Source organism: Drosophila gunungcola, unplaced genomic scaffold (assembly GCF_025200985.1).
Source record: "Drosophila gunungcola strain Sukarami unplaced genomic scaffold, Dgunungcola_SK_2 000035F, whole genome shotgun sequence".
Lineage (NCBI taxonomy): Eukaryota > Metazoa > Arthropoda > Insecta > Diptera > Drosophilidae > Drosophila > Drosophila gunungcola.
In genome coordinates this window covers 240,118-267,622 of record NW_026453209.1, presented here as the reverse complement: position 1 = coordinate 267,622, position 27,505 = coordinate 240,118, and the positions used below count along the sequence as shown (strand labels likewise).

The 27,505-nt window shown below is 38.4% G+C and overlaps 1 protein-coding gene across 2 annotated transcripts in view; it reads right to left on the bottom strand.

Moving 5' to 3' along the window:
• LOC128263962 (UDP-N-acetylglucosamine--peptide N-acetylglucosaminyltransferase 110 kDa subunit) overlaps window positions 1-27,505 on the bottom strand; it is a 266,337-nt gene that overhangs the window by 38,261 nt on the left and 200,571 nt on the right. The window contains exons 1-4 of one of the 2 annotated variants that reach the window (XM_052999242.1): window positions 25,889-26,114; window positions 25,579-25,774; window positions 23,785-25,513; window positions 23,537-23,717 (exon numbers count right to left, since the gene is read on the bottom strand). In XM_052999242.1, coding sequence (XP_052855202.1) covers window positions 23,537-23,717; window positions 23,785-25,513; window positions 25,579-25,774; window positions 25,889-26,028 — 2,246 coding nt within the window. In that variant the 5' untranslated portion in view covers window positions 26,029-26,114. Of the gene's footprint in view, window positions 1-23,536; window positions 23,718-23,784; window positions 25,514-25,578; window positions 25,775-25,888; window positions 26,115-27,505 lie in introns of those variants that run through there. The other variant, XM_052999241.1, reaches the window with a different exon arrangement.

Genomic DNA, 27,505 nt, shown 5'->3' with positions numbered 1-27,505 from the left:
CAATTGCTTTCCAAACATGCCAAGACACAATCAATTTTTAAAGGAGTTTTTCCGTCGGACCAGCTACCCAAAACCATTTTTAAATATCCTGCTCTAATTATTGCGAACACCGACACTTCAGATCAGCCCGGAACTCATTGGATTGCATTTTATTTTAATAGTCGCAGATCAGCAGAATTTTTCGATTCATATGGACAATATCCCCAGAAAAAAGAATTCGTAACATTTTTAAGATCAAACGCTTATAAATACTTTTGTAATAAGCAACAACTACAGGGATATTTTTCTAATACCTGCGGTCACTATTGCATGCTGTATGGCCTTTTTAAAAGTAAAAACAAATCACTTAAAAATTTCTTAAAATATTTCAAGAAAAATGACTTCTCATACAATGACAAAATAATACTTAAAATGTTTAAGTCCAATTTTAAAAAATAAAATTCGAGTTTTTAAAAGATAATTAATTTAGTTTATTAAATGTTTCAGTTCGATACAATCGTCGGCTTAACTTATAATATCTAAGCATAAGACTAAGGGCTTCTTTTTCTAATACAGGCAGCATATGACACTGGCATGTGTCAGGGCCAGACGTGGCATCATCATCGCTCCAGGGACAAAGTTTGTAATGGAATCCAAATTTAGAATGAATTAGCTCCTTTTCCTCCAAATCCTCCAGAGTAGCCTTTAGGTATTTAAGCCTCTCCAAGTGTTGTTCGAAAAGCATGTCTTCAAATTGCATCAAGAAGACTTCAATTTGTTGAGCGTACATTTTAAGGGAGAAGTGGTCGTTTCTTTCGATTGCTTTAAGACTGATGTTGGATTTAGAAACCCAGGGCTTTATATTGGAAAAATGCATTTATTTCTCTTTCTTATTTACTGACAAAAATTCTATTTGCGCACAACTATATCTATTTACATCTTTTCCTTTATATATTATATGAGTAATTCCGTTCTCATTTAATTTCCTATAAGGTGTCTTAGTACAAAATTTGTTTACATAACTTTTAGGTAAAAATATCCAAACATCTTTGTTGTCCTTGTCTGTTAAATAAAGAGCTACTTTGGTTCCATATGGTGTCTTTTTCAACTTGCATCCAGTGATCTTATACTCGAATCCAATACATAGATTTTCAATTTTTGTATAACCAATCACAGGTTTCAATTCGTTTAATGTCTCTAAGAAGTCCTAAGAAATCAACAAAAATTACTTTATGATTTATTTATCGTCAATATATATGCATACCATTTTTGAACAGCGCTAGTTTTGATTCGATGTGCTCTAGTACCTAACAGTTGTGTACTAATTGATTTACCTAAGATTACTTGGTCTTTTATACTATCCAGAACATGCAAAATATACCGATATCTTTTTTCTCTTTTATACATACATATATACACAAACACAATAAAACTAAAACACATAACTATGCTATATTTTCATATATACTTTATTATAGCTATCTCTATTTTTAAGAAATAGTTACAAAAAAATATATCTATGTCTCTTTATAAGAAAACATATACGAAACATAGTTCAAACTATGTAATGCTTTCATGTTTACATTATTATATCTATCTCTTTTTTAAATAAGTAAATAGTTACAAAAAAAAATGTACCCATGACCCTATATAAGACAACATTTTTAAAGAAAACTCAGTTTATATTTCTTTAAATTAAAATGAGGAAGTTCCTTTGTGAGTTGTGTCCAGAAACAAAATCGTTTACTAGACGCATAGGCCTCAAAAATCATATCTTAAAGTTACATAACTTTAATTATCAAAAATCAAGAACGTCATATTATTGCTGTTATTTCTGTCCAAAAGTACAAACATTCTGGTTGCGATATGATTATAACGCTCATCTCCTGTTGAAGCACGATGCAGTCTTAAAAAGCATTCGCAAGGCACAAGAAAATTTTCAAATAAAGAAAAAACAATTTTAACAACTGCATTTTTGTAAAAGTTTTTTTATTTATTATAATTTTTTTTTTCAACATGGAAATTACAATCCCAGATCAAATAAAACGTCTAGTAGGTTGTGATCTTCGTCGTCATCCATCATTTTTAAATATTCGTTCGAGGGGTTGGACTCGATGATCTGATCAAAGATGTGATCATCATCTGGAAACGTATTGCCTTGAGAGTTTGAGAAAACTTCGTCCAATTCAAATCTCTGTCCACATTGAAATTGATCATCGTCTTCATCGTCTTCATCGTCCCGTATTAGTTGATTCAAAACTTCTTCAGTGGTCCTCCCCAATGGAAAATCGCTCCACTCAAGGGAGCCATAGTCAGCTCCAATAGGCTCCGTTTGGGTTGACACTGTAGCAGGCGCAAACACGCCTCGTAGGACCAGCTCAACCGCATCCTGAGAGTCGGAAGCATCCAGAGGCTCCTGATCTGTGTTTTCAATAATAATTACATCCGAGTCTTGGGTAGGGGGTACTTCCACCTCGTCCTCGGAGTCAATGAATTGCACAGTTACATCCATTGGTATGCAGTACTGAGGCATTTGAAGAACTGATCCTGAGCAATTTGAGTGGTGTCATTTTTATAGTCTAGAATGTTCACTTAACAGTTTGACATATACAGGGAGTGCATACAGGTATGTTTTACTCCTAGAACCAATCCGATTGGTTCTTGAATATAGAAACCCGCCCAGACACCTGTCTAATGGATATCAGAGGTCAAATCAATATAAGGATATAACAAGCTATCGGGTGGTGAACGTGGTGTAGGAGGGTTCAGGTTGTAGGTAAATATTGATGGTGTATCAACCTTGTCCTTAGGTTAGGGTCAACATTTGCTTAAGATGTTGCATTGCAACCATGGACATTTCCCAAAGCCTTAAGCTGAAAGTAGCTGGAATATGCGGGAGCGGGGGGTTTTTAACGGTTTTATAATCAGTTCAATTTTTTCCAAATGCATTCACATACAAATTTCATAATCAGTGTACATGATATCCGATGGAACTCACTCGTTTTATTTGGTTTCTAAATATTCTCGCCAAATGTTCGGACCGATCCTTATCGTTTGAGAAAATGTACGAGCAAGTGAACCCGCATACCCACGAACCCTAATCTCAACCCCAACCCTCTTGTGCGTCCTGATGACTGCTTGTGCGCGAAGGTGTGAAAGTAAGAAAGGGTACGAGAAAGTGAACCCGCATACCCACGAGCTCTAATCTCAACCCCCACCCACTTGTGTGTCCTCACGACTGCTTGTGCGCGAAGGTGTGAAATTATAATTTTGATAGTTTTGATCAAAAAGAGTAATTTTTAATTAAGAATCGTGACAAGTATACCATTGGAAAGGTCTTGAAAAATGCTTTCGAATGATACCAAACTTTTTTTTTTTTTTTTTTTTTTTTTTTCTTTGGTGAGGGGTGCATATAATTTTTTCGGTTTTCCTCTGTTTTTGGGGTAGTAGTGGGGACTTACGGGAGCAGCGAATCCGCCTTATCCTAGACAAGCACCACGGGTTCGGGGTGTCTTAGCTAACCGCCGCTCCTGACGGCCGCTGCCGACCGCCGCTGCCGACCGCCGCTGCCGACCGCCGCTCCCGACCGCCGCTCCCGTAAGTCCCCACTACTACCCCAAAAACAGAGGAAAACCGAAAAAATTATATGCACCCCTCACCAAAGAAAAAAAAAAAAAAAAAAAAAAAAAAAGTTTGGTATCATTCGAAAGCATTTTTCAAGACCTTTCCAATGGTATACTTGTCACGATTCTTAATTAAAAATTACTCTTTTTGATCAAAACTATCAAAATTATAATTTCACACCTTCGCGCACAAGCAGTCGTGAGGACACACAAGTGGGTGGGGGTTGAGATTAGAGCTCGTGGGTATGCGGGTTCACTTTCTCGTACCCTTTCTTACTTTCACACCTTCGCGCACAAGCAGTCATCAGGACGCACAAGAGGGTTGGGGTTGAGATTAGGGTTCGTGGGTATGCGGGTTCACTTGCTCGTACATTTTCTCAAACGATAAGGATCGGTCCGAACATTTGGCGAGAATATTTAGAAACCAAATAAAACGAGTGAGTTCCATCGGATATCATGTACACTGATTATGAAATTTGTATGTGAATGCATTTGGAAAAAATTCAACTGATTATAAAACCGTTAAAAACCCCCCGCTCCCGCATATTCCAGCTACTTGTATATATCCTTAAGCGTTTCCTATATAGGAATAATCAGGTCAAACTGTAAAAATTTACTATAAATTTCTGGTTTTTGCCCTAGTTATAGTGTTTTATAGTGTATAAATTGACAGAACCTATAACAAACAAGAAGGAAGCAAACTTCGACAAGCCGAAGTACATATACCCTTGCAGCTTTTGCAAAAATTAAGTATTCCTTAAGACATTACAATTATGATTTACTTGCGTGTATGTTTAAAAGCATTGAAGCTATATATGATGAATTGCAGGTCAATTATATGAGTTCCTATGGCAACTATATGATATCCTTTTCCAATCAAATTAAAAGCGTAATTCTGAACTGTTAAATAATTAAATAATCAAAAAGAATTTCTAACAATAATTACAAAATTAAAAAGTTAAATATTTTTAAAATTTTTTGTTTATATTTTTATTGTTTCTATGGGAGGTTTATGTTATAGTCGTCCGATTTCTAAATAAAATAAAAAAAATTAAAAAACAGCAAAGCTATAATTTTTTTCATTTATTTTTCCGATTGTTCCTATAAGAGCTATATGCTATAGTTGTCCGATTTTGATGATATTTAAACCGTAATTCTGAAATATTAAAATATTATTATATGTCGAAGAACTAAGAAAAATTAAAAAAACAGCAAAGTTATAATTTTTTTTTCCCATTGTTCCTATGGGAGCTATATGCTATAGTCGTCCGATCCGGCTAGTTCCGATTTATATACTACCTTTTGGGAAAGTTTCATGCAGATAACTTTAAAACTGAGAGACTAGTTTGCGTAGAAACGGACGGACGGACAGACGGACAAACAGACGGACATGGCTAGATCGACTCTCCTAGTGATGCTGATTATAGGGTCGGATATGTCTCCTTCACTGCGTTGCAAACTTTTGACTGAAATTATCATACCCTCTGCAAGGGAATAAAAATACCAGCCAGATTTCGCTAGGAAAATACCCTTCGATAACATACCAAAGGGGACGGATACGTCAATTTGCAAAGTTTTATCTAAAAATTATATACATGCTCTTGCATTAAAGTTGCCGAAAAAACGGAATGGAATAACGAGACTACTTTATTGCTTTTTTAAATCTTCCTGCATTAAAAATAAAGACGAGAACCAAGAAAAACAATAAAATAATTATTGTTACCTCTAGGCAACGATACTAATTTTGCTTTTATAAGTAAATAAAAACTGGTCGTAGTAGCTAGAAAATAATAATAAAATGCTTTTAAAGAAATTATTGTTGGGGATGATAAAATATAGGTCAATTGCCCGCGCAATCCGAAATCAGTTTTAAAAGCATAGTAGAAGTTAAAACTCTGCTGAGTTCGGGTTCGGAAATTGCAATAATTTATGAGAATGCATGATCACGCATACATACAAAGACCAATTCAAGCGCAGGGCAACCTTTTTCAAAATGCGCCTCTCTGCGAATGAACGACCGAACTCGTGCAATGCGTGCGCGAGCATTAAAATGAGAATAAAAATGAGACAGCAATAAACCCGAATGCACAAGAAGAGCCGGGCTCTGCTGCTAAGAGCCCCTGGGGCCTGTCGCTAAGAAATTTTTGCGTCCATTTTCGTTATATTAAATGACCAGTCTATATGTTGTATGGTTACTGGCAACAGGTAGAAGGAAGCGTTTCCGATCCTATGAAGTATATATCTTCTTGATCAGGTTCAATAACCGAGTAGATCAATAAACTATATACTATCGGAAGCTATAAAAAAAGCTTTTAGACTTCATTTTTGTTAACCCCAATTTAAACGTTAATTAAAGTTGTTGTAGTAATCCATAAGGAGTGCGATGCTCACCATCAACCACTTTTAATACTTTTGACTTGTCAAATTTTTTTTACCATGTATCTGTCCGGTGCCACTATCTCTAATTAGTGCGCGCTGTTTAAATTAAGTTCGTAATAATATCTAATGTCAAATGGGAGAGATCCTTTCCCATAATAGTGCAGACATTTGGTACGAACATTTTTTGCTTTTCTCCCTAGAAGAGATTCCTCATTTACGAGAAATAGAAGCGCAAAGCAAATTACGCCGCACCGTTATGTTGATTTTTAACAGCATCCCGGTCCTTGCGGATTACTTGATAGAGATTCGGATTGAAAATTTCATTGTCAACTAATGTAATATATTCATAGTCACAGGAAAAAAGACGCTACACGCAGCTGAGTCCGATCCAGTTGGTTATAAGGCTGGCGACATCAGCGGTTGATGTTGATGATCTTCAAGAGAGACCCAAAGAGAGTTTGGCATTCCCATACCACAGTTATAAGAAATCTTACAATCTGGCGAAAAAGTGAAAAAAACATTGTTGAAGGTTCAGCGGCGAAACAAGATGAGAGCGAAAATCCGGAGAGGGCGCCGATATTGAAGCCAATTAGACAGCTTTGGCGAGTATCACACAAGGCGGACACCCACAGATCAAGCAAATTATGTTGTTGTTGCATTGAAAGAGAGATAGATCTTGATGAAAGCGCAACACCGAAGAGCGCGCTGACCGTGGTAAACAGCTGACGTTGTTGTTGCGAATCCAAATTGGAAATAAGGTGAAGGGCAGTGTTATAGTTAAGTCGGAAGTAACTGAAAACCGGCCAGTTCAACTCCACTTAAATCTGCCACCGTACTGTTCCTCACTCTCTGTAGACAAACCTTTTCACCTTTACTGAGCGCAGCAAAAACTCATTAATAAACACAGAGTCATAAAGATGATCAAGGACATCAAGCTTAAAATTTACGAATTTTACAGTCGTAACGTCGGTGTTTTTTTTTTTAACAAGTTTAATGCATTTATGACCTTCAGCGTCTACTTGTAATTTAGAATGGCATTCAGCTCCATTGCAGCGTTGAATCTTCCAATATAGTGCCACTCCAACCACAAGTTTTTGTTTGTTGTTGTTGTTTATTCTTGTTGTTGTTCCTTAGCTTATTGTTTTGAACTTGTATAATTTTACCCCCGCAGCAGCTGGAGGAAGAGTAGACAGATGTGTAGAAGATGAAGCAGTAGCTGCGTATGACTGGCAGCTACCTTTATATTGGCAGCCCTCGTTAGGCGTGGTCTAATATTGACATCATTTACAGGAAATTCCTCAAAAAATTTTGAATTTAAGGCCTGAAACAGGTGCTCAAAAGATTTCACATTTTTATCAAGTTCATCAATTTAGAATGCGAGTCATTCGCCACCAACAAGCTATCACACTACCATATTATATTGGGATTTAATAAAAGCTTGATCACATCAGCAGCTAGGTCAACACAGGCTGTGTGGAATACCCGCAGTACAAAGGCGAGCAGCGGACAGCATCCAAAGAATGGAGCTGGGCCACTGTAATTGCGCATTTGCACTCAGCGCAGCAGAGAAGCAACATAGCACGTCTGAAAGCTTTCAACCACTTTCAATACATTTGACCTGTCAAATTTTTTTATCATGTAACTTGCCGGTGCCACTATCTTTAATAATTGCAAGCTGTTTAAATTAAGTTCGTAATGATATCTAATGTTAACTGGGAGAGATCCTCCCGCATGATAGTGCAGATTTGCTACAGACATAGTTCTTATAGACTTCACTGGTGGACTAAAAAAAAGATATACAAAAATCTTAGAAATATGTTCAACAAGCGATATTCTGAAAGCGGAGATTGTGCAGACTTTGATCGGCACAAGCCACATAGTCGCGTAGTCGAATTTCTGAATTAATTTTTATACATCCAATACATTGCAGATGTGAAAAGAAAACTGCTTACTAACGCAAAGTTATTACTTGAAAATAAATAGGCTTCTTCGGACTTGGGGGTGGCTAATCTATTCGCTAAGTTTTCTTGCATACTATTTTGAACCATTTTCATCGTGGAATGATGATAAATAAGCTTCTTCGGACTTGGTGGTGGATGATCTTATGAAGAACTGAAATCCATTGCCTCAGTGATAAATACAGGAAATTTAGATGTTACTGATTCTGACTGTCTTACTGCTGCTTTGTCTCGAAAAATATTAATGACTCGGAAAATATTTCTGTTTTGGAAAATATTGATGATTCGGAAAATATTGATTTCCTTTCTCCTTTCATTTTGAAAAACGATCTCTGTGGCCCCCTAAAATTTTTTTTTTAATAAATCTCTCTCCAGTAGGGTGTTCAATTTAAGGTGGAAACTTGCCACAGTTACTCCGATTTTCAAGTCCGGTGTATAAAACTGTATTTCTAATTATAGGCCAATAGCAAAGCTCTGCAATGAGCCCAAAATGTTTGAACGAATTGTGGCTAGGCAGCTGGTGTTTCTTGTTGCTTAATTCATTAGCCCTAACCAGTAACGACAAATCTAGTTATTTGTAATAGCTTTTGTATTCGTGCACTTTTTGTTAAAGCATTTGATAAAGTCTGTCACGAAGCTCTATTGGCTAATCTTGTAAGAATGGGCTAAAACTTTTCAATCCTAAACTGGACTAGATTCTATTTGAAGGACGGGGTAAATAGAGTGGAAAATAATGGTTTTTTTTAATGATAAATGCAAGTGCATTTAACTTATTAAATCAAAAAATATTAAAACAAAAAATGTTCTTAATGTCCACGACATCAGACGTATTTTAATATCGCTCCGCCGAGTTGTTATTTAAAAAAATATAATTTGCGAAAATTCTCCTATGGTAGGCATGGGTACATGCGTTCGTGCTGCCCATGAAAATAATCAAATAGTGTTATAAATACTAGTATAAACGATTTATAAGGGCGAAAGAGCACAACTAAACAAAATTAGCCGCGGAGGGTTCAATGCCCTTCCCCCGACCATTACAAACTTATCAACGATCTGCTAATAGCAACTTCGAATAGCACAATGCCCTTGTTTAAAACTGTGAATTCGACCCTAACAACGACAACAAATATTACAACTGCCACATCAACTGCAGCTACTCATCGCCCGGTATGTCGGTTCTTTTTGACAAGATCGCACTACCCCCCCCAAAAAATACAAAAAATACTAACAGAGCATTACTACAAACTGAAATCGTTCGCTATGTGCAACGCAAAAGAAAATTACACCCACAAACAAGGAGCAAAACAGACGCACCCAAATTAAAACAAAACGACTGAAATCACTCGAAGAAGACGATACCGCTCAGACACCTAAGTCCAAGCCACTAAGGCCGATACCTATTGCATTCAAATTTGTAAAAAATCAACAGACCAAATTGGCGTTAATGAATTCTAAGTCACATCTATAAAAAGGGTAACATTAATGAGACAAAAATACAAGTAAGTGACGAAAAAGATTATCGATCAGTGGCCAAGTCGACGCCGGAAAAATAAATTACTGCACCTACCAATTTAAAAGTAGCGAAGGACTACAAGTGGTTATCAAAGAAATGAACAGTCCCTATCAACGAGATAATGGCTGTGCTTAATTAAAAGGGCTTTGATGTCAAAATGGCTATGATCATATTGAATATAAATAAAATTTTCCTATCAATGTTAAAGGTTGCGTTGACTGTGGGGATTCACATCCAACTGAGGCCTATCCTGCAAATAAGGATGACCATTCTGCCAAGAAATGTAGTAATGTAGGAAACCACACTGCCAACTATAGAGGCAACCCTGTTTATAAAGAGTTAGGAACTCGCCCAAGCTAACAAAATAACTGCAGTTCGAATCCTAGTCGCCCGACATACCATGAACCACGACCCAGGAAGTTTTTTTGCTCATTCGTTAAGTTACAACAACGGGTCACACGCCTCAGACTCAGGAATAATGCAGCAACAGACATCGAACCAAGATCCAGAGATTACTGCATATGTGCAAGGGGATTAGAACCAATGCTGGCAGCAAACGCTGCAGAAGCTTAGACGCACTCAAAATCTGCTCCTGGACTTTTAATCAAACAAAAATCTGTTAAGATGGATTCTCTAAAACTATCTTTCTGGAATGGAAATGGCATTACACAGCACAAGCATGAGCTAATTTAGATCCACGACATTGACGATATGCTCATATCAGAGACTCACCTAACGAACAAAAACTATTTTCACCGTAATGGCTATAAATTTTATGCGACACACCATCTTGATGGTAAGGCTCATGGGTGTACTGGTATTCTGATCAAGAATCGCATCAGGCAAAACCAATTGACATCGTTTGCTACAGCCTATATACAAGAAGCATCATTACATATCGACACTCAAGGCGGTTGTTACAAGAACGGGTCATACCCCTCAACCTCCAAGCCAACACTTCATCCAATATCTGCAGAAATAATGCAGCAACATACATCGAAGGAGGATCCAGAAAATACTTCCCATTGCCTTGTGGATTAGAAATAATGCTGGTAACTGTAACAAACACAATGGTAACAATACAGCAAACTCTGCAGGAGCTTATGTGCAAAATCAGTTCCTGGTGCCTTTAATCAAAAAAAAAATCTTTTTAAATGGTTTAAAAAGATCTTTCTGGAATGCAAATGGTATTTCACGGCACAAACTTTTGAGGTTCCTAAATCAAAACGACATCTCATACACTACACGACAAAACAAAAACTATTTTTACTTAAACGCCTATACATTTTATGTGACAAACCATCCTGATGGTAACGCCCATGGAGGTACTGGTATTCTGATCAAGAATCGAATAAGGCATTTACATTTACCATCGTTTGCTCCGCCTTTATTCAGGCAACACATCGACACTCGAAGCGGTTATATAAACCTAGCCGCTGTATACTGTCCACCGCGCTTCTCCATTTCCGAAGCAGAATTTTTAAAATTCTTTGATCTACTAGGTGATCTCTTTATAACTAATGGTGACTATAACGCAGAACACAGCAACTGGGAATCACGCCTACATGCTGGCCCTTAGATCCTAAAAAGAAGCCAGACTTGATTAATTTTGCTGTTACAAGAAGAGTGCCGCAGACTCATGTTCGCGTGGTGCTCTTAACAGATCTGACAACAGATATGACTTCACCTCTATGATCATCGACAGCTTTCAGAACGCCCACACTTTTTAACTTCTTATAAATGGCTTTAAAAAGAAAGAAGGTTTGTACACATATTGATTACTGCATAATCTTTTCCTGTAAAGAAGACATTAATAGCTCAGTAGAAGCGTTAGTTTCTGTTAAGTCACAGGCTGCGCAACACTCTTCTCCAACTATAACAGCTAATAAACGTTCCAACAGCAGTCGTGATTCTAGGAGAATCACTTCTACATACACAGAGAGGAGATTGAGGTCGCAGCAACGAAGAGAGGGCAAATACATTTGCCGTACATCTAGAAAACGTCTTTAAACCAATTCCAGCAACTATTGCTTCAATCAGAAGAAGTAACAAGAGTCATAAAGTCTCAAGAGATCAAAGAAGCGCCGGGTTACGATTTCATCTCCGAGCTGTGTAGTATATTTTCTCACCATAATATTTAACAGCATGATGAATTGGGGCTATTATCCTCAGCAGATAGTTTTTGAAAATCTGGTCCAGAATCGTATCAAGCAACACCTTCAGAACCGTAATGTTATCCCATTGCACCAATTTTGTTTTTTCGAAAAACACGGATCCATTGAGCAAGTGAACCGGATAACCTTTGAAATACGAAATGAACGACGAGAGTACTGCTCCGCTGTTATTTGACCGCGTTTGGTTGGAAGAAAAAATTCATAAAATTATAATAACACTTCCACAGAACATAACATATATCTACAGGAAAGAAGTTTTGCAGTACGATGCAGGGATTTTCTCTCTTAATACCATCCAATCGAAGCTAGAGTACGCCATGGTAGCGTGCTAGGACCGACACTGTTAATCACTTTCACTACAAATCTACCGACAACCAGTCTTACAACAACATCAACATTGGCTGATGATACTGCCATTCTTAGTCGCTATAAGTCACTGTTGCAGGACAGCAACGCAAAACTCATCAGCCCACCTCGAGCATTTGCAAAAATGGCTAGCCGGCTGCCGCATACATGTAAACGATCAAAAGTGCAAACAGGTAACTTTTACCATAAACAGACAAACTTACCCTTTACTATCATTAAATAATATAAGCATTCCACAAGCAACTGAAGTTACCACCTTTGAATCCACATGGATAGACGGCTTACTTGGCGTAAGCATATCGAAGCTAAAAGAAGCCTACTGAAATTTTAAACTTGAAGTCTGCTAATAAACGCCAGGCCAACATTCAAACTGGGGTACCTTGGTAGTATTCACAAAGATTTAACTGTAGGACCCGTTAAGGACGAAATCGACAAGGTGAAAGTGTAAGGTCAAGCATCTGGCCCATCGAAAAAGGCTTGCGAGGTTCTTAATTAGAAAGACCAGCCAGACAAGACTCCGTTGAAGAGACCCACCCTACAAGCAATAGTAAGTCTTTTTTTTAAAATAATTAATTTTAATTAACTAAATAAATATATTAGATTAAGATTTTTCTGCTTGTCGTTAGATTCTAAGAGAGAAGATTCGATAAATAAAAATACCGTATACAAAAATCGAAGTGAAAGACTCAAGGTAATAAATCTTTAAGTCCGGCAATCCCGCAATAAGGCTACCACACCGATGAAAGCTAGCCAAGACACATCTCGATCACAGTCCACTAAGCACGATTTAAACTCTCCAAAAGAAAGAATTTCTGGAAAAGAAGAAACGGTCACACTGAACCGAATGAACCAAGATCCACGCGGCGAAGGCGGCGTCACTAGCTTTTTTACCGGGAACGACGAAGGTCGGGGTTGCTCCGAGAACCAGGACAAGTTCGCGCCCGTGCCTCTGAGTTCGGGATACAACATCGATCCGACAGCCACGCCAACAATAAGTGCGGTACGAGGTGAGAGGAGTCAAGTCAGAGACAACAAGGAATAATGCTTTCATTATTGGTAGACTGTGAACAATGTAAAATACCGGAACATCTTGTTGGGCAACAGGACATGAATGTAGTATTGCAGGCTAGGAGGTTTCCCTGTGGCCATGCTGGCGGTGTGATTTTAGCTTGGTTGCCCTGCGGATACGCGGGCGTTGTAGTTTTAGCTGGTTTGGCTAGTTTTCCTGCGGCTACGCGGGCGGTGTAGTTCCGGCTAGTTTTCCCTGCGGATACGCAGGCGGTGCTTTTAGCTAGTTTTCCATGCGGATATGCGGGCGTTGTAGTTTTAGCTAGTTTTCCCTGCGGCTACGCGGGCGAAGTGATCTTAGCTAGGTTCCCTGCGGATACGCGGGCGTTGTAGTTTTAGCTAGTTAAATTAGTTTTCCCTGCGGCTACGCGGGCGGTGTAGTTCTGGCTAGTTTTCCCTGCGGATAAGCGGGCGTGCAGTTTTGGCTAGGTTTCCCTGCGGCCACGCGGGCGGTGTAGTTATAGCTAGTTCCCTGCGGATACGCGGGCGGTGTTTTTAGCTAGTTTTCCCTGCGGATACGTGGGTATGGTGGTATAGCTAGTTCTCTTCTTCTCTGGTTCTTCTGTGCACGGGCATTGCTTGTGCGGGAGGAATTTTCCCTAAAAGTTGTCAAATTTTCCCAATACGCGGGTTTCCGGGTACGAGTCACAGCAAGAGTTCCCGAGTTTTCGACCACGAGCGTCCTAAATAAATCCATTTGACCGATACTCCCGTCCTCAACTGTCTCAACAGATTATAAATTTATCAGAAGAGGATCCTGGGTTGACTAAAACGCCGACCCCAGCAAATCGCATCCTTACAATACTCACTCTTTGACCTCAAGAAATGAATTCCTAGCCGTTATGTTTGATTCCAAATTTCTCTTTGTCGAATTCCTAAAACATACGCTGTATACGGCTTTTTGAAGCGCAATGTTGTGCAGTTTTCTGACCCACATACTAGGCTCATTTTATTATCGTCATTTGTTAAGTTAAAACTAGAATATGCTTTGATCGTTTAGAACCCGACTGGCGGCATATTGAGCGTGTTCAGAAGCTAAATATAAATTTTTCAATTAATTTTCTAAACTTCCACCATCCTGCTCCATCTTATTCTGCTAAATGTCGTGTTCTACATCTGTCCTTGAAGCAGGATCGCAGAAAGGTATCCGCACTTATTTTTTATACTTGATCTGCTCGAAGGCAATATCCAAAATCCAGCGTTGCTTAGTAGCATTCATTTATCTGTCCCTGGTAGGTCTCTAAGAGCAATGAAGCCATTTTACATACCTGTTTGTAGGTCAAATTATTGTTCAAATGATCCTATGTGTAGAGCCTTAAGTTTATATAATAACCTACAAACCTGGCTTGCGCCGGGCGACCCGAGCTCCCCCAGAGACTGCGTTAGGATTGAATTTTTCAATTATTTTTCAACTATTAATCGTAAGTCAAGTCTAGTTACGTAATAAAAGATATAAATATATAAACTCCAACTTAACCTTAACTTAGAAATTTCTATAGATGTTAGTCAGATTTGATACACACGATATTTTTCTCGTTCAGGGAATACATATATATATTACGCTTTTAATATAATTGCACGAACTTTAATGAGTTTTGTGAAGCCAAATCAGGTAAAAAAAACATCCATACCCTGTGACATAATGGAACGAAGGAAGGAATTTTCACCAGGCGTGCGCCCTCCCTAAAGACAAGGGCCTAATAGGTTCTATGTTTTCGGTAATATACACGCAGCTAATACTCAACCAATTGGAGCGGTGTTCAAACCTTTCACTTGGAAACTATGCAAACCACACATGGGCAGGGAGCTAGCCCACTAAAAAACTCTAACCTTGCTAGAAATTGGACCTGATCGTCCTCATGAAAGCGATGTTTTCCCGAAGTATTCGCCGAAATGAGCAAGAACCCCATTAATGAGCGAGTCTCTAACCAAACTAGTCTATCAGTTTTAAAGCTATCTGCATGAAGCTTTCCAAAAAAAAATGCTTTCTTATTTGTATGCAAACCTTGAACAAGTTATGTATGTAAAAAAGGTTTAATCTGTTTGGATCTTTTTTCGTGTTATCTATTAGGTATTTAATTTTAAATTACCATTTGTTCACCAAACTGTATCGTAAGCTTTTGGAGTAAAAAAAGCGAATCATGTCAAAAATGACTAAAGCTGATAAGGGTGCCACATGGCCTTTGCGATCGGAAAAAAACCTCCTATAAGCGCTAATGTTGGCTTTTCAAAAAATTTGAAACTTACTTTAAAATTTATAAAAAAAAGTAATTTCTCAATTTTTTAAAAATTATCATTAATTTGAAGTTAACATTTTTAACATTTTCTATTCCACAAAATTTTGATTTTCTCATCGTTTTCCACCTTTTAAGTAATTCCAAGGTTTTACTCCATTTACTACGCCGAAATTGCCTCTATTTTGTGCGCGGTTTTCAAACCACACAGCACAACAATAGAGGTTAGCGTCGTGTTTAACGCATCTAGTCCATCGTCAAACAAGTTCAGCTTGAATGATATCCTTCATACAGGCCCGGTATTATAATCTGATTTGATAAAATGGCGTTTCCTTTAATTCGTCTTCAATTCATACATCACCAAGATGTATTGGCAATTTCTCGTCCATTTCGATCATACACACTTCCAAAGAATCGTGTTCCGCGATAAGGAAGGGAAGCTCTGTGACTATGAGCTCGACACCATTACTTTTGGCGTCAACTGTGCGCCTGAAAGAGCCAGGGTGTACTTGACCACTTTCGTTAAGCAAGTGACATAATTTTTAAGCAGTCCGCTGTTCTATCCAAAGAGCTCCGTCTGGCAGTCGTGAGTGCAAACGGATCTCAAACGAGAAGAAACTTTTACACGAAAATCCAAATTTTGATAGTTCCCCGTTTTTATCCCAGAAAGCCAAACTATTTGATTCTGCAGGATGGTTATAGAATTTCGTCGTCTGGGCCAAAATATTCATGCAAGAAATTGGGCTGCATGTTAAGTTGAGACCGACCTTTTCCGACCGAACTCGTCACAAGGTGCCCTGACTTTCTTAAGAGGTATCCATCCCTGAAAGAAATTCGCATTCCAAGATGGGTGCAAATCCATCCAGCACCAAAACTGCAATACCACGGGTTTTGAGTTGCATCTTAGAGCGCTTTTTTTGTTCGCGTCGAAACCACTGACGGCTGCTTCCCCACTTGCTTTCATTTAAAACCCGAGTAGCTTCAATAAGGTCCATTTCCATACCACGCTTGGAACTTTGCCTACTACTCACTATGATACGTTTTATTGGAGTTACTCCAACTGACATTTTAGAGCGTTTTTCACCGTACGTCGGCGTAAAGGCAGAGCTCACTGCAGTAGAGTTGTCTGATGTCCAAAAGAGGCATTGAGCTCACTCAGCGAAATGAGTTTCCAACAGAAAGAAAAACCTTGAGCAAAAACCAAGAAATTGCAATCTGCAGCAAGATCTCCAATTTGACAGTCACGGTGTCTTAAGAGCATGCGGCCATTTAGGAGAGCCTGAGATGCTAAGCTATCATTATTCTGGCAAGTTGTATTTTTGCAAAACTTCTCGTCCTTTTTACCCATCGCATATCCTTGCATGGGGGTAAACAGTTGATGATATGACTGAATCGTTTATTGTATTGTATCCCTAAGCTAAGGAATCTTTTAAAAGAAACCATTCACACTTGTCTAGTGTGTACCAATCTCAAAAAGAAGCCGCAAACTCAGCTGATGGGAGATTTTCCCTGTGCGAGATCTACATTTTCCAGGCCATTCAGAAACACGAGTATTGATTTTTTTCGTGCTATGTTGGTCGAGGATGCAAAGTATGCTTTAGTACCCGTGCTATCCATCTGGAAGCTACGTCAGACTTATCAACTGAAAAGTTTCTGGCACCCTTCTCGCGTTTCGCCGCACGACGTGGCGGCAAAAAGTTTGTTGGAGCCTCAACTTCCTTATCTAAGGATTTCATGGAAGCCAAGAGATCCTTAATCCTTTCCAAGTACAATCTTCAAAATGTGACCTGGCACTTCAACACTCCTCATATGGGAGGGCTATGCGAGACATGGTGGTGATCAAGGAAGAAAACCTATTACCAAATGAATGACGACTTGGGCGGATCCAAGTTGTGTGCCCAGGCGAAGACGGCAAGATCGGAGTGGCAGATTTTCTCACCGCACGCGGCGTCATCCGTCGACCAATCGCGAAGATGATCCGCCTCCCAATGGATACCACCGACACCAAGTGATTTTCTAATTTTCCAGGATTATCTACTGACAGTCAGTCTTACTGTGTTGTCAAACATCATACATGTCACGATCATCCATAACACATAACTTCGTTATTCACTCCCACACACAGATTGTTAACGATATCGCCAACCACCAACCGGCAAGCTCGGTCAGGTGCCACGTTTGCAGAGGGGGTTCACCCGCTAAGGAAGTGCCAAAAGTTCCTTCGGCTTCGGGCTCTGAAGCGGATCCGCGCTGTGCTGATTAACCAGTATTGCGCACACTGCTTTTCTCATTGCTGATTCGGGTCAATCCTGCCGCAGTAAGGCCAAGTACCATGTTTGCGGCGGCAATCACTATACCCTGTTGCACTTCCAAGAGGCCCAATCGCCACGCTCATCGCGACCCAAGCGGCACCCGAGCTTTGCTTGATCCATGCTGTCCCATGAGTCGCTTCCATGCATCCTTGGCAAGGGCTCTCCAACCCGGGTGGGTGATGAACGGGTTTGCACCACCGAAGTCCACTCGAAGTCGTCGGCTAAGACCCAAAGGTCCAAGATAGTTTCAAAAACATTACGTTGGCCGGTGGCAGATGGTTTCAGCGCTCTTGAGTGTCGGCTCTTTTTGAAGCTGATGTCTACGCGGAGTTGATTCTGCCGGGTATCTGCCCGAGTCAGAACGGACTACCCATTGCTGAAAACACTCCTTTAGGGTGGCTTCTTTTTGGCACTTGCTCCCTCTTCCAAATCGCAGTTCTTCAAGAGAGTTGAGAATGTTCGGGGTGAACAAGGTGAACAACATCGCTGTGCAACATTGCTGTTTTTTTTTTTTTTTTTTTTTTTTTTTTTATTAAGAAAAGCTTAAATATATACAGAAGTAATACAAAAGACAGAGAAAGAAGAAGTAGAAAAGTTTAGTTCCCGCGGGACCGCCGCAAAGCTATACTTCGCGGGACGGATGGCGGCCAGTTTGCTGCTCGTCCTTATTGCTAGTTGCGTCGACTCTGTTCTCGACGCCTTAAGTCCTTCAGGATGCCAGCGGCCAGATTAGCTACCGCATCCCAATTCCTTTGGTTTTCCAGCATGCAATTGATTACGTTATCCACTGTCAGGAAACGCTCGGTTCTTAATTCAGCTTCGGCTCGGTTCCTCGCGTATAGGGGGCAGATGAAGGATGCGTGCTCCGCGTCTTCGATGCTTGATGTGCCGCAGTGGTCGCAGCAGTGGTTCGGCTCGTGCTTGAACCTGTACAGGTATTCTTTATATCATCCGTGCCCAGAGATCATCTGTGTGAGGTAGAAATCTACCTGCCCGTGTCTTCTCTGCAGACAAGGGACTAGACTGGGGATTAATCTCTGCGTCCACCGTCCTGTGCTCGCACTGTTCCACCTCCTTTGCCAAGCCTCTATCGTGCTGCTGCGCTGGGTCCTACTTCCTGTACTTCCTGTCCTTCGTTCTGCCGCCAGGAGGTCTATCGGTATTGTACCGGCTATCACTAGCGCGGCTTCCTCTGATACCGTACAGAAGCTGCTTGTGATGCGCAGTGCGCAGCGTCTGTAGACAGCTTTGCACTGGCGACTATATGTTACGGTCTTCATAGCCTCGGCCCATATGGGCGCGGCGTACAGGATGGTCGAGGTCACCACTGTGGCTATGATCCTTCTGCTGTGCTGCTTTGGTCCATCCTTGAGATGGATGCAGTCGATCTGGACGCTTTGGCTGCTGCATAAGCTAGGTGGGTCTTGAACGATAATCTGTGATCGATCATTACCCCAAGGTACTTGGGGTACCCACTACGGTGCATCCTTCGGGTAGTGCCTGCCCTAGGATCCCGTCGTACATGGCGTTCCACAGAATCGGGCCCAGGACTGAGCCTTGAGGTACTCCTCCTGTCACCTGGTACTCATGCTCTCCGACGTCTGAAGAGTATGTGAGCACTCTGTCCTTGAAGTAGTCCGCTACGAGGTCGGTAAGGTAGTCAGAAATTCCCATTAGACGAAGCGCTCGCAGGATAAGGTTCCAGTTGGCAGAGTTAAATGCATTCTTGACATCCAGAGTGCATACGAGGCAGTACTCTTTTGAGCCGCCTATCCACCTTTCTCCTTCAATTGCCTTAGCAGCCAGTTGGGTGACCGCTCGGATCGCGTCAATGGTGCTTTTTTCCTTCCGGAAACCAAACTGGTGGTCCGAGAAAGCTCCGAGATCGTCGAGCTCCTTTTCGAGGCGGATGCATATTATGCGCTCAAATATCTTACCCATCGTATTTGGCATACAAAGGGGCCTGTATGACGATGCGTCATCGTTCATCTTGCCCGGTTTTGGGATGAGCACTAATCTCTGCCGCTTCCATCCTGTGGAAAAGGTTCGTTGGATGAGACATTTCCGTGAATATACCCGGGTAAGCTGCCACTATTGTGTGCAGCTCCGAATTGGGAATGCCATCCGGACCAGGGGCTTTTCCAGCCTTGGTTTTCCTTAGTGTTGCCAGTACTTCGGCTTCGCTAGTGAGTACGGTGTCGCCTAATCATGGAGCAAGAAAGATGAACCAGCCCAAGCCACATCAAAGGCCGATATCCATCAGAGGAAAGTTATGCTGTCTGATTGGTGAAATTGGAAGGGTGTAGTGCACTTTGAGCTGCTGGGACGGAATGAAACCATCAATTCAGACGTGTATTGTCGCCAACTATCCAATTTGGCGGAAAAAATTAAAGAAAAGGAGCCGGCACTAGCTAATCGCAAGGGTATAGTCTTTCAACATGACAACGCTAGGCCCCACACTTCTTTGGTCACTCGGCAAAAATTAAAGGAGCTGAATTGGGAAGTGCTACCACATCCACCTCATAGTCCGGACTTAGCACCTTCAGATTACCATTTGTTTCGCTCTCTTCAAAACTCTTTGAATGGTAAAAACTTTTATTTAGATGAGGCTGTCGAAAACCACTTGTCTCGATTCTTTGCTGGAAAAGACCAAAAGTTCTTCGAGCGCGGAATTATGCAGCTGCCCGAGAGATGGTCATTAGTGGTCGAACAAAACGGCCAATACATAATTGATTAATTATAAATAAATCATCTTTGAAAATATTGAAAAAAAACGACATGACTTTCTTGCCAGTCAATAATGCTTGCTACTTATGACGTTTAAGTTTGACACTATTTTAACTTTGTTTGCAAGCATTTTTTACTAATAACTAAAATTGGCCTTATAGCCAAATCAGATTAGAGTAATTTTGTGGGAACGATGAAAAGACGGTGAAAATGTGAAATTCCAATTCATACTGCCGCCGTCTACCGTCAACGTCTTCTTTTTTCTAGTGCTCAAAACAAAGTGGAATTCAACCAAAAATTAGTAATACATGATAAATTTATTGAATTCGGCAAATATTTTGTCCAAAATAAAAATAACACCTAAGAAATTCTTATATTATGATTATTATATTTGAAAACTTTGAAAAACATGAAAAAGACGGTAGGTGGTAACAGAACAAATTGTAGTTTCACTTTTTCATTGTCTCTCATCGTTCCCCTAAAAAATTCTGTAAATATATATTTAAAATGACAGTTTTTTAGTGACGGGAAATTCGGGACGGTAAGTTTATATGCACCTTCATGGACGGTAAACGGTAGACGGAGGCTTATGTAAAATGGATATTATAGCCCACAGCTATAGCTATAAGGCCAAGCCCGACAGAGCATTGTCCATTTGCGTGATAGTTCATAAAGTTTTACCAAAGAACATTTAAGTCAATTTTGATAGTGTTTTTGTTTTGTTTGTTTTTTTTAAAGGCTCCTGCAAATCAAAGTTTTTTACCTTCTTCACACAACCCCTTAAAAGAGTTGTATTTCACACAAACTTAAAAGGAAGGCAAACAATTGAAATAGTCGCACTTTTGTGAAGCTCCGCTTTAAACACAGAAAAACACTTTAAACTCGCTAACAGTTCTTTGACTTTGTCTCCCTACTTCTGGTCTATTTTAGCTGGCTCAAGGTCTGGGTATTTATAGAGAAAATTTTTCTTTGTCCAAAAAACACTTTGTTCTCATTTTGTCAAACCCCTTCGGGTACATTTGGCAATTTTTTGGGCTCCTCCCAATGAACTGGAGGTCACCTGCTCATCCCTCCCGACCATGCAGACTGCCTTGAGCAACATACATGCAGCTGCTCCAACCACATTTGTTTACATTTACTTATTCATTTTATTGCACCATTTTATACCCCTTTTACTAACATTCCCCTCCTCTCCCATTAATTTATCTTTACTACATATTCATCTTTCTTATTTTCATTTAATAATTCTAAATGCATTTACATTAACATTCACTTAATTGTAAACAAATATTCGGACACCTACATGGATACACAGCGACCGTTCTTTCCGCTGCGAAGTTATATACTAATCTCTTAATTTATTTTAGTCTGTAGATGTGGGCCACCTTTTCGTTGTCTGTTTAAAAGATTAGTCTAGTATGAGTAAACCGCTTGTTGTAATTATTTTCTTTCGCCGACGCAAAGTCTGGCGAGTGCCTTGTGAACGCACAGTGCGCAGCAAGAGCCGTTTTTTTTGGATTCAACTTTCACCTCTTCGTTTTATGTCTGATTTGTGTCTTGCTAGTATCGTCTTTAGTTTTGACTTTGTCGTGCCAAAATATACTTTTTTACACGTTTCGTCACCATCACCATCCCCATGGGATCTTATATATTACATACTTTTTGTCAAGTATCGGTGTTTTAGTTATAGTGTTTCTGAAAAATTGTTTATTGTTGACTTTTGGTCTGTGGGCTATTGTAATTAAATCTTTCCTATAAACGTTTGATCGAATAGTTTTAGTGTTGCTGAAAATTTGTTTATTTTTGACTTTTGGTCTGTGGGCTATTGTAATTAAATCTTTGCTATAAACGTTTGATCGAACAAGGGGTTCAGAAAACTTAGGTATACATATCACAGATTTGTATATTGTTTCAGTCTTTTCTCTTGGTAATATGTTATGTCCTGATTATTAAAAGCTCTGATCAATAAATTTATTGTCGATCGAGGGAAATCATTAGTTTTCAAGATCGAATAAGTTTTATGTTTTTTGGAGTTATGGTAAATCTCATCACTCGTCTCCAGTACCCTTCTGATGAAATAAGTTTTCTAGTACCAATTAAGTTTTAATTTCTCGTCTACGCGGTGAACCATTGCATCAAGAAATGGTAATATTTCGTCTTTTTCTAACTCAAATGTAAACTTAATGTGTGTGTAAAAAGTATTTAATTTTTCAGAAACTCCGTCAACATCTTTTTCGTTTACTAGTGCTTTACCGATATTTTTTAAAATTTCCTCCATGACTATGTCAGCAAAAATGTGAGAGGCCGAGGATCCCATTGGACGTCCTTTTAGCTGTATAAATGATTGGTCCTTGTATGTAAAATATATGTATTCGGTTATTACAAAACGTATCGTTTCCCTAAAAAGTTTTTTTCGGAATACTGGTGTGCTTTTCCTATTCTAAGGCTAAGGGTCACATCAAACGATAAAAGTCTTTCATCTTCAAAACTATGAGTGTCATTGATTCGTTCTTTAAATTCTACATTGAACGTTGAATCCTTTGTCAAGTCTTTTTATATGGCTGTCAAATATCTATCGGTAAATACACGGCCCCTTCTCTGCCAGCAAAACACTATTCTAAACTCATTAGATAAGACCGTGGTTATCGCTTATGTAGAGACAAAGCGAAAAAACTGTTAGCGGTGGTGGGGGAGATGCACGTTAGCCTCTAGTTTTGGCAATGCTCGACAGATGGCGCCAGGCAGAGGCCGATTTTTTTGTGGGGGTATATATAGTTTGAAATGTAGCTGATTAACGGGTATCTAATAGTCGGGTAGCTAAACTAAAGCGTTCTTTCTTGTTTTTTACTTTAAACATAAGAATATTTTATTTTTAAAATATAATAATTTTCTCGGCCGACTGCAAGGAAAAACGTTATAGAATTTAAAAAACTCATGACGTACCCATTATCCTATTCCTTACTAAATCTGAATAGTTTTTAAAATACTTTTTTTCTTCTAGCAAATTAAGAACAAAACCTTTTGTAATGTACAGCTTTGGCTGAAATAGCTTAAAAAATAAATAAATCAATTAATAGCTTAAACTAGCTTTAAAAATGCCGTAAACTGGTCAGTCAGACCAATGAAAATATAGAGTTGCCTTTTTACCTTTAAAACCCTCTGCATGAAAAAAGTTTCCCCTTTATAAGAACATTTAAGCATACCTTGAGGCTAATGTCTCCCCTGGCAATGTTACGACAGGAGTACCTGTCCACAAGACGTCCATAGATGTAGTGTGTCCATTGCATAATGGAGTGTCAAGACAAATATCTGCTAATTGACCGCGACGTACGTGTTCTTCTTTAGCGGCTACATTTGAAAATATTACTCTTTCAGGAGAAATTCCTGGAAATATTCAATTTTAATTAATTTGTATAAACTTTAAAGAAAATTTAAAATAAATCATATTTACCGAAGTCACTGACTGTCTTCTTAATATTTTGTTCACCAACTGCAGGAAATCTCAGCAACCATAGAACGGACTTAGGCACATTCTTTAAAATTTGAACCCAAGATTCAAGTGTTTGCGGATCGATTTTGTAAAGCTGATTAAAATTGCAGTATACAATAGCGTCGTCAGGTAACATATATTGACGACGAGTGGTTATTACAATATTTTGTGGTACCTCTTCACCGGTAGCAGCCTTATTGTTAGTTTGGGTAGTAGCCAATCCGTTTTGAACCATAACCCCATTCAGAGAAGTGTGCACTTGACCAGAGGCAATCATTGAAACTATTTGTGTCGTGTTTGGCAGCTCCGCGACTTTATGAGTTATTTCGACCGGTTTTTGTGCGTTAACAACTTCCTTAATCTCTTTTACATCTGTGTTTTCAACAAGCGGTGATAAATCTGTGGCATTTATAACCGTTACATTATCTGCAACAGAAGATTGTTGCTTGTCACACACAATAATCCGCTCCTTCAAATGAGGAAACATTTGCTTATGGTCGCCAATGAAATATGTATTCGGCATATAAGATAACTTTTCGCTGTATTGGTATGCTAATTCCATGGGACTAGTAATAGCATCAGTAATAATATAATCCATGAAGCTAGCCCCGCTAGTACCTGGATAGCCTAACCACATTACTTGAATTGGAGCAGGACGAAGGGCAAATATTTCATTTCTCGCTCCCTTCGTGTAGCCATTCATGTTTACCAAAATATTTATACCGTCACTATAAATTTTATCTGCAGCTTTGCCATTACAAGGAATTTGTGAAAGATCAACGAAGTTTTCAGATTCTCGGCTGATTTTGTATCGAAATGTTGTTCCATCATCAGCACTTAGGGCATAACAGAAAATCTCTACTTTTGAACGATCGTGGAGTCCCGGCACAGATTGCATTAAATGTGAGGTAGGATGGTTTCCAAAGTCCGAGCTTAGATAACCTATACGTAACCTCCTCTTTGGGGGCAATTCCTTTTCAAAATTATACGGTTTTTTATGAAGAACATTAACTTTTTCTAAACATAAATTAGCATGACGCGCTGCAATTGCTTTTCGATAGTCATGTGTCAGAGGATAAAGCATTGAATGATGTGGATGCACGGATGGTAAACGGTTTTTTTCAAGCTGCTCAGCAACTATACTAACCAATTTTTTCATGCGAATGTCATAGTCAGACCAATCACAGACGATTTGCAAACAATGAGCCAAATTGCAATATGCATCAGGAAAATCAGGTTTTAGCTTTAGAGCAGTGCGGTAAGAGTGAATAGCTTCTGGAATATTTCCTGAATCTTTATGAATGCTTGCCAAATTACTATGAGCATCAGCAAACGCTGGGTTTATTTGTATTGCTCTGGTGTAGCATTGAAGTGCACCACTGACGTCTTGCAGTTCTTTAAGAGTGTTTCCCATATTTGAATAGGCATCCGCAAAAGTCGGTTGAATTCTGATTGCTTCTTTGTAATGCATTAAAGCTTCTTTCAATTTTCCTTGCTGTTGTAAAACGGATGCCAAGTTTGAGTGGGCAGCAGCAAAATCTGGGAATACTTCTAAAGCTCTTAAATAAAGCCGAGTAGCTTCTTCAATATATCCTTGCTCCCTTTTTATGTTGGCTAAATTGTTAAGTGAATCTGCATGATTTGAACATAGTCTTAGTGCTGTGTTATAGCAATCTTCAGCTTCTTTGACCTAATATAAAAATTATATAAATAATAATAACTAATGCACGCCAAAAATACACATAATAAACGTACCTGCCCTTTCTCTTTAAGAGCGTTTGCAAGATTGCAGTAGGCATCGGGGAAATTCGGCTGCAGCTCTATTGCCCGCCTATATGTGTCGATAGCCAAATCAATGAGACCTTGTTCATAGTAAACGCAGGCCAAATTTCCATGAACTACAGCATTATTCGGGGATAAGTTCAAAGCACGTAAGTAGGCAGCTACAGCTCTAAAAAAAATTTATTTTAAATACTTTTTTGCTGGAGTTTATATTAACTCATAACATGTTTATATATAATATTAATTATTTTTTGACAATAGTGTTAGGTTTAAATAAATTTACCTTGTCCATAAAACCTTTAACTGAATCCAGAAAGCCAACATATATTTTTCGTTGCTTGTATATTTTTGCTTTTTTTTATATTCTTGATCTTGATAGCTTATTTTGACTATTGTATAAACAACTACGCTTTGGTACTCCATTATAATGATTAACTAATTATTATTTTTATCCAAAAACAAATGGAAAATGTTTTCAACGATGTAACATTTTTTAAGTACTATATAACGCAACAACGCGTGAAATTTCTTTTTCTGACTTAGCATTCTTTTAAAATATAAGTATGTGTATACAATATACACACAATACAAAAAATGCAAACAAATAACCTTCAGTGACGAAAATAAACGCAAACGGGTATACACTGCAGCTCAACTAAATATGTTCAATAGTTCTTAAGATTAATAAATAAGCAATAAATAATTATAACTTTTTATATTTTTTTTAAAAACATACACGTATAGACAGACAGATTTAACAGATTTTCAAGGGAAAAATCCAGAAATATATTAATAACACAGCCAGGAAACTCCAAGAAGCAATTGTACTTGTCATCAAAATTAAAATTTCTGATATTACAAAATTTCTCTAATCTTAAAATGCCTCTAAAAATGTATTTTAATTGAATTTATTTAGATTTGTTGTATTTATGAGAAATAGTATTGGTTTAATATTTCAGAGTTATGATTTAAATTTAATCGACCGACTATGTCATGTAGCTCACATGAGAGCAATCGGAATACTAACAAAATTTAAATTATTTTAAAAAGTTCCATTAGGCATCTTAATGTCTTAAAATTTCAGAATTATGGTTTTTGTATTATTAAAATCGGAAAACGACTTCATATAGGTGCCAAACGAACGATCGAAAAGTTGAGTTAAAAATCGGTTATAGCTTCAATGTTTTCAAACATACACGAGTTTAAATCGAAATTTATATGTTTTAAAGAATATTTAATTTTGGCAATAGCTGCAAGGATATATATTCGTCTTGCCGAATTGTTTTCAATTTATTTGAATTATATTTTTTTTATTCAAAATAACGATTTTAATTTATTTTAATCGGACAACGATGTCATATGTGCTATAGGAACGACTGAATAATAAAGCGAAAAATCACTTTTCTTTATGGTACACAGTTCAATTCTTTACTAAGTCACCGAATTTCCAAGTTTCAATGTAAATAATTAGAAATTTACAATTTAATAGAACTATTTTAAAAAGTAAAATAAATATTTATAAGTAAGCGTACTATAAGCACACATTTGGTTTTTATTTCAGTTCCTTTTTTTTTTAAACATTAAGTTTATATGAAAAAAATATGATTAAATTTACCTAACAAAAAATAAATTATAACATTTAATGATAAAATCTAAAAAAAAATTGTTAATAAACAAAAAAAACAAATTTTCGTTTTATTTAATTTTATTTTAAAAAAAGTATTTTGTTAAAAATTTAAGTTTTTTATTAAATTTAAAAACAAACAAATTTATTGATATGACGACTTTATCATATAGCTATATGAACAATCGGAAAAATGCATAAAACAATATTATAACTTCTTATACCCTTGCAGAGGGTAATAAAATTTCAGTGAGAAGTTTGCAAGACAGTGAAGAA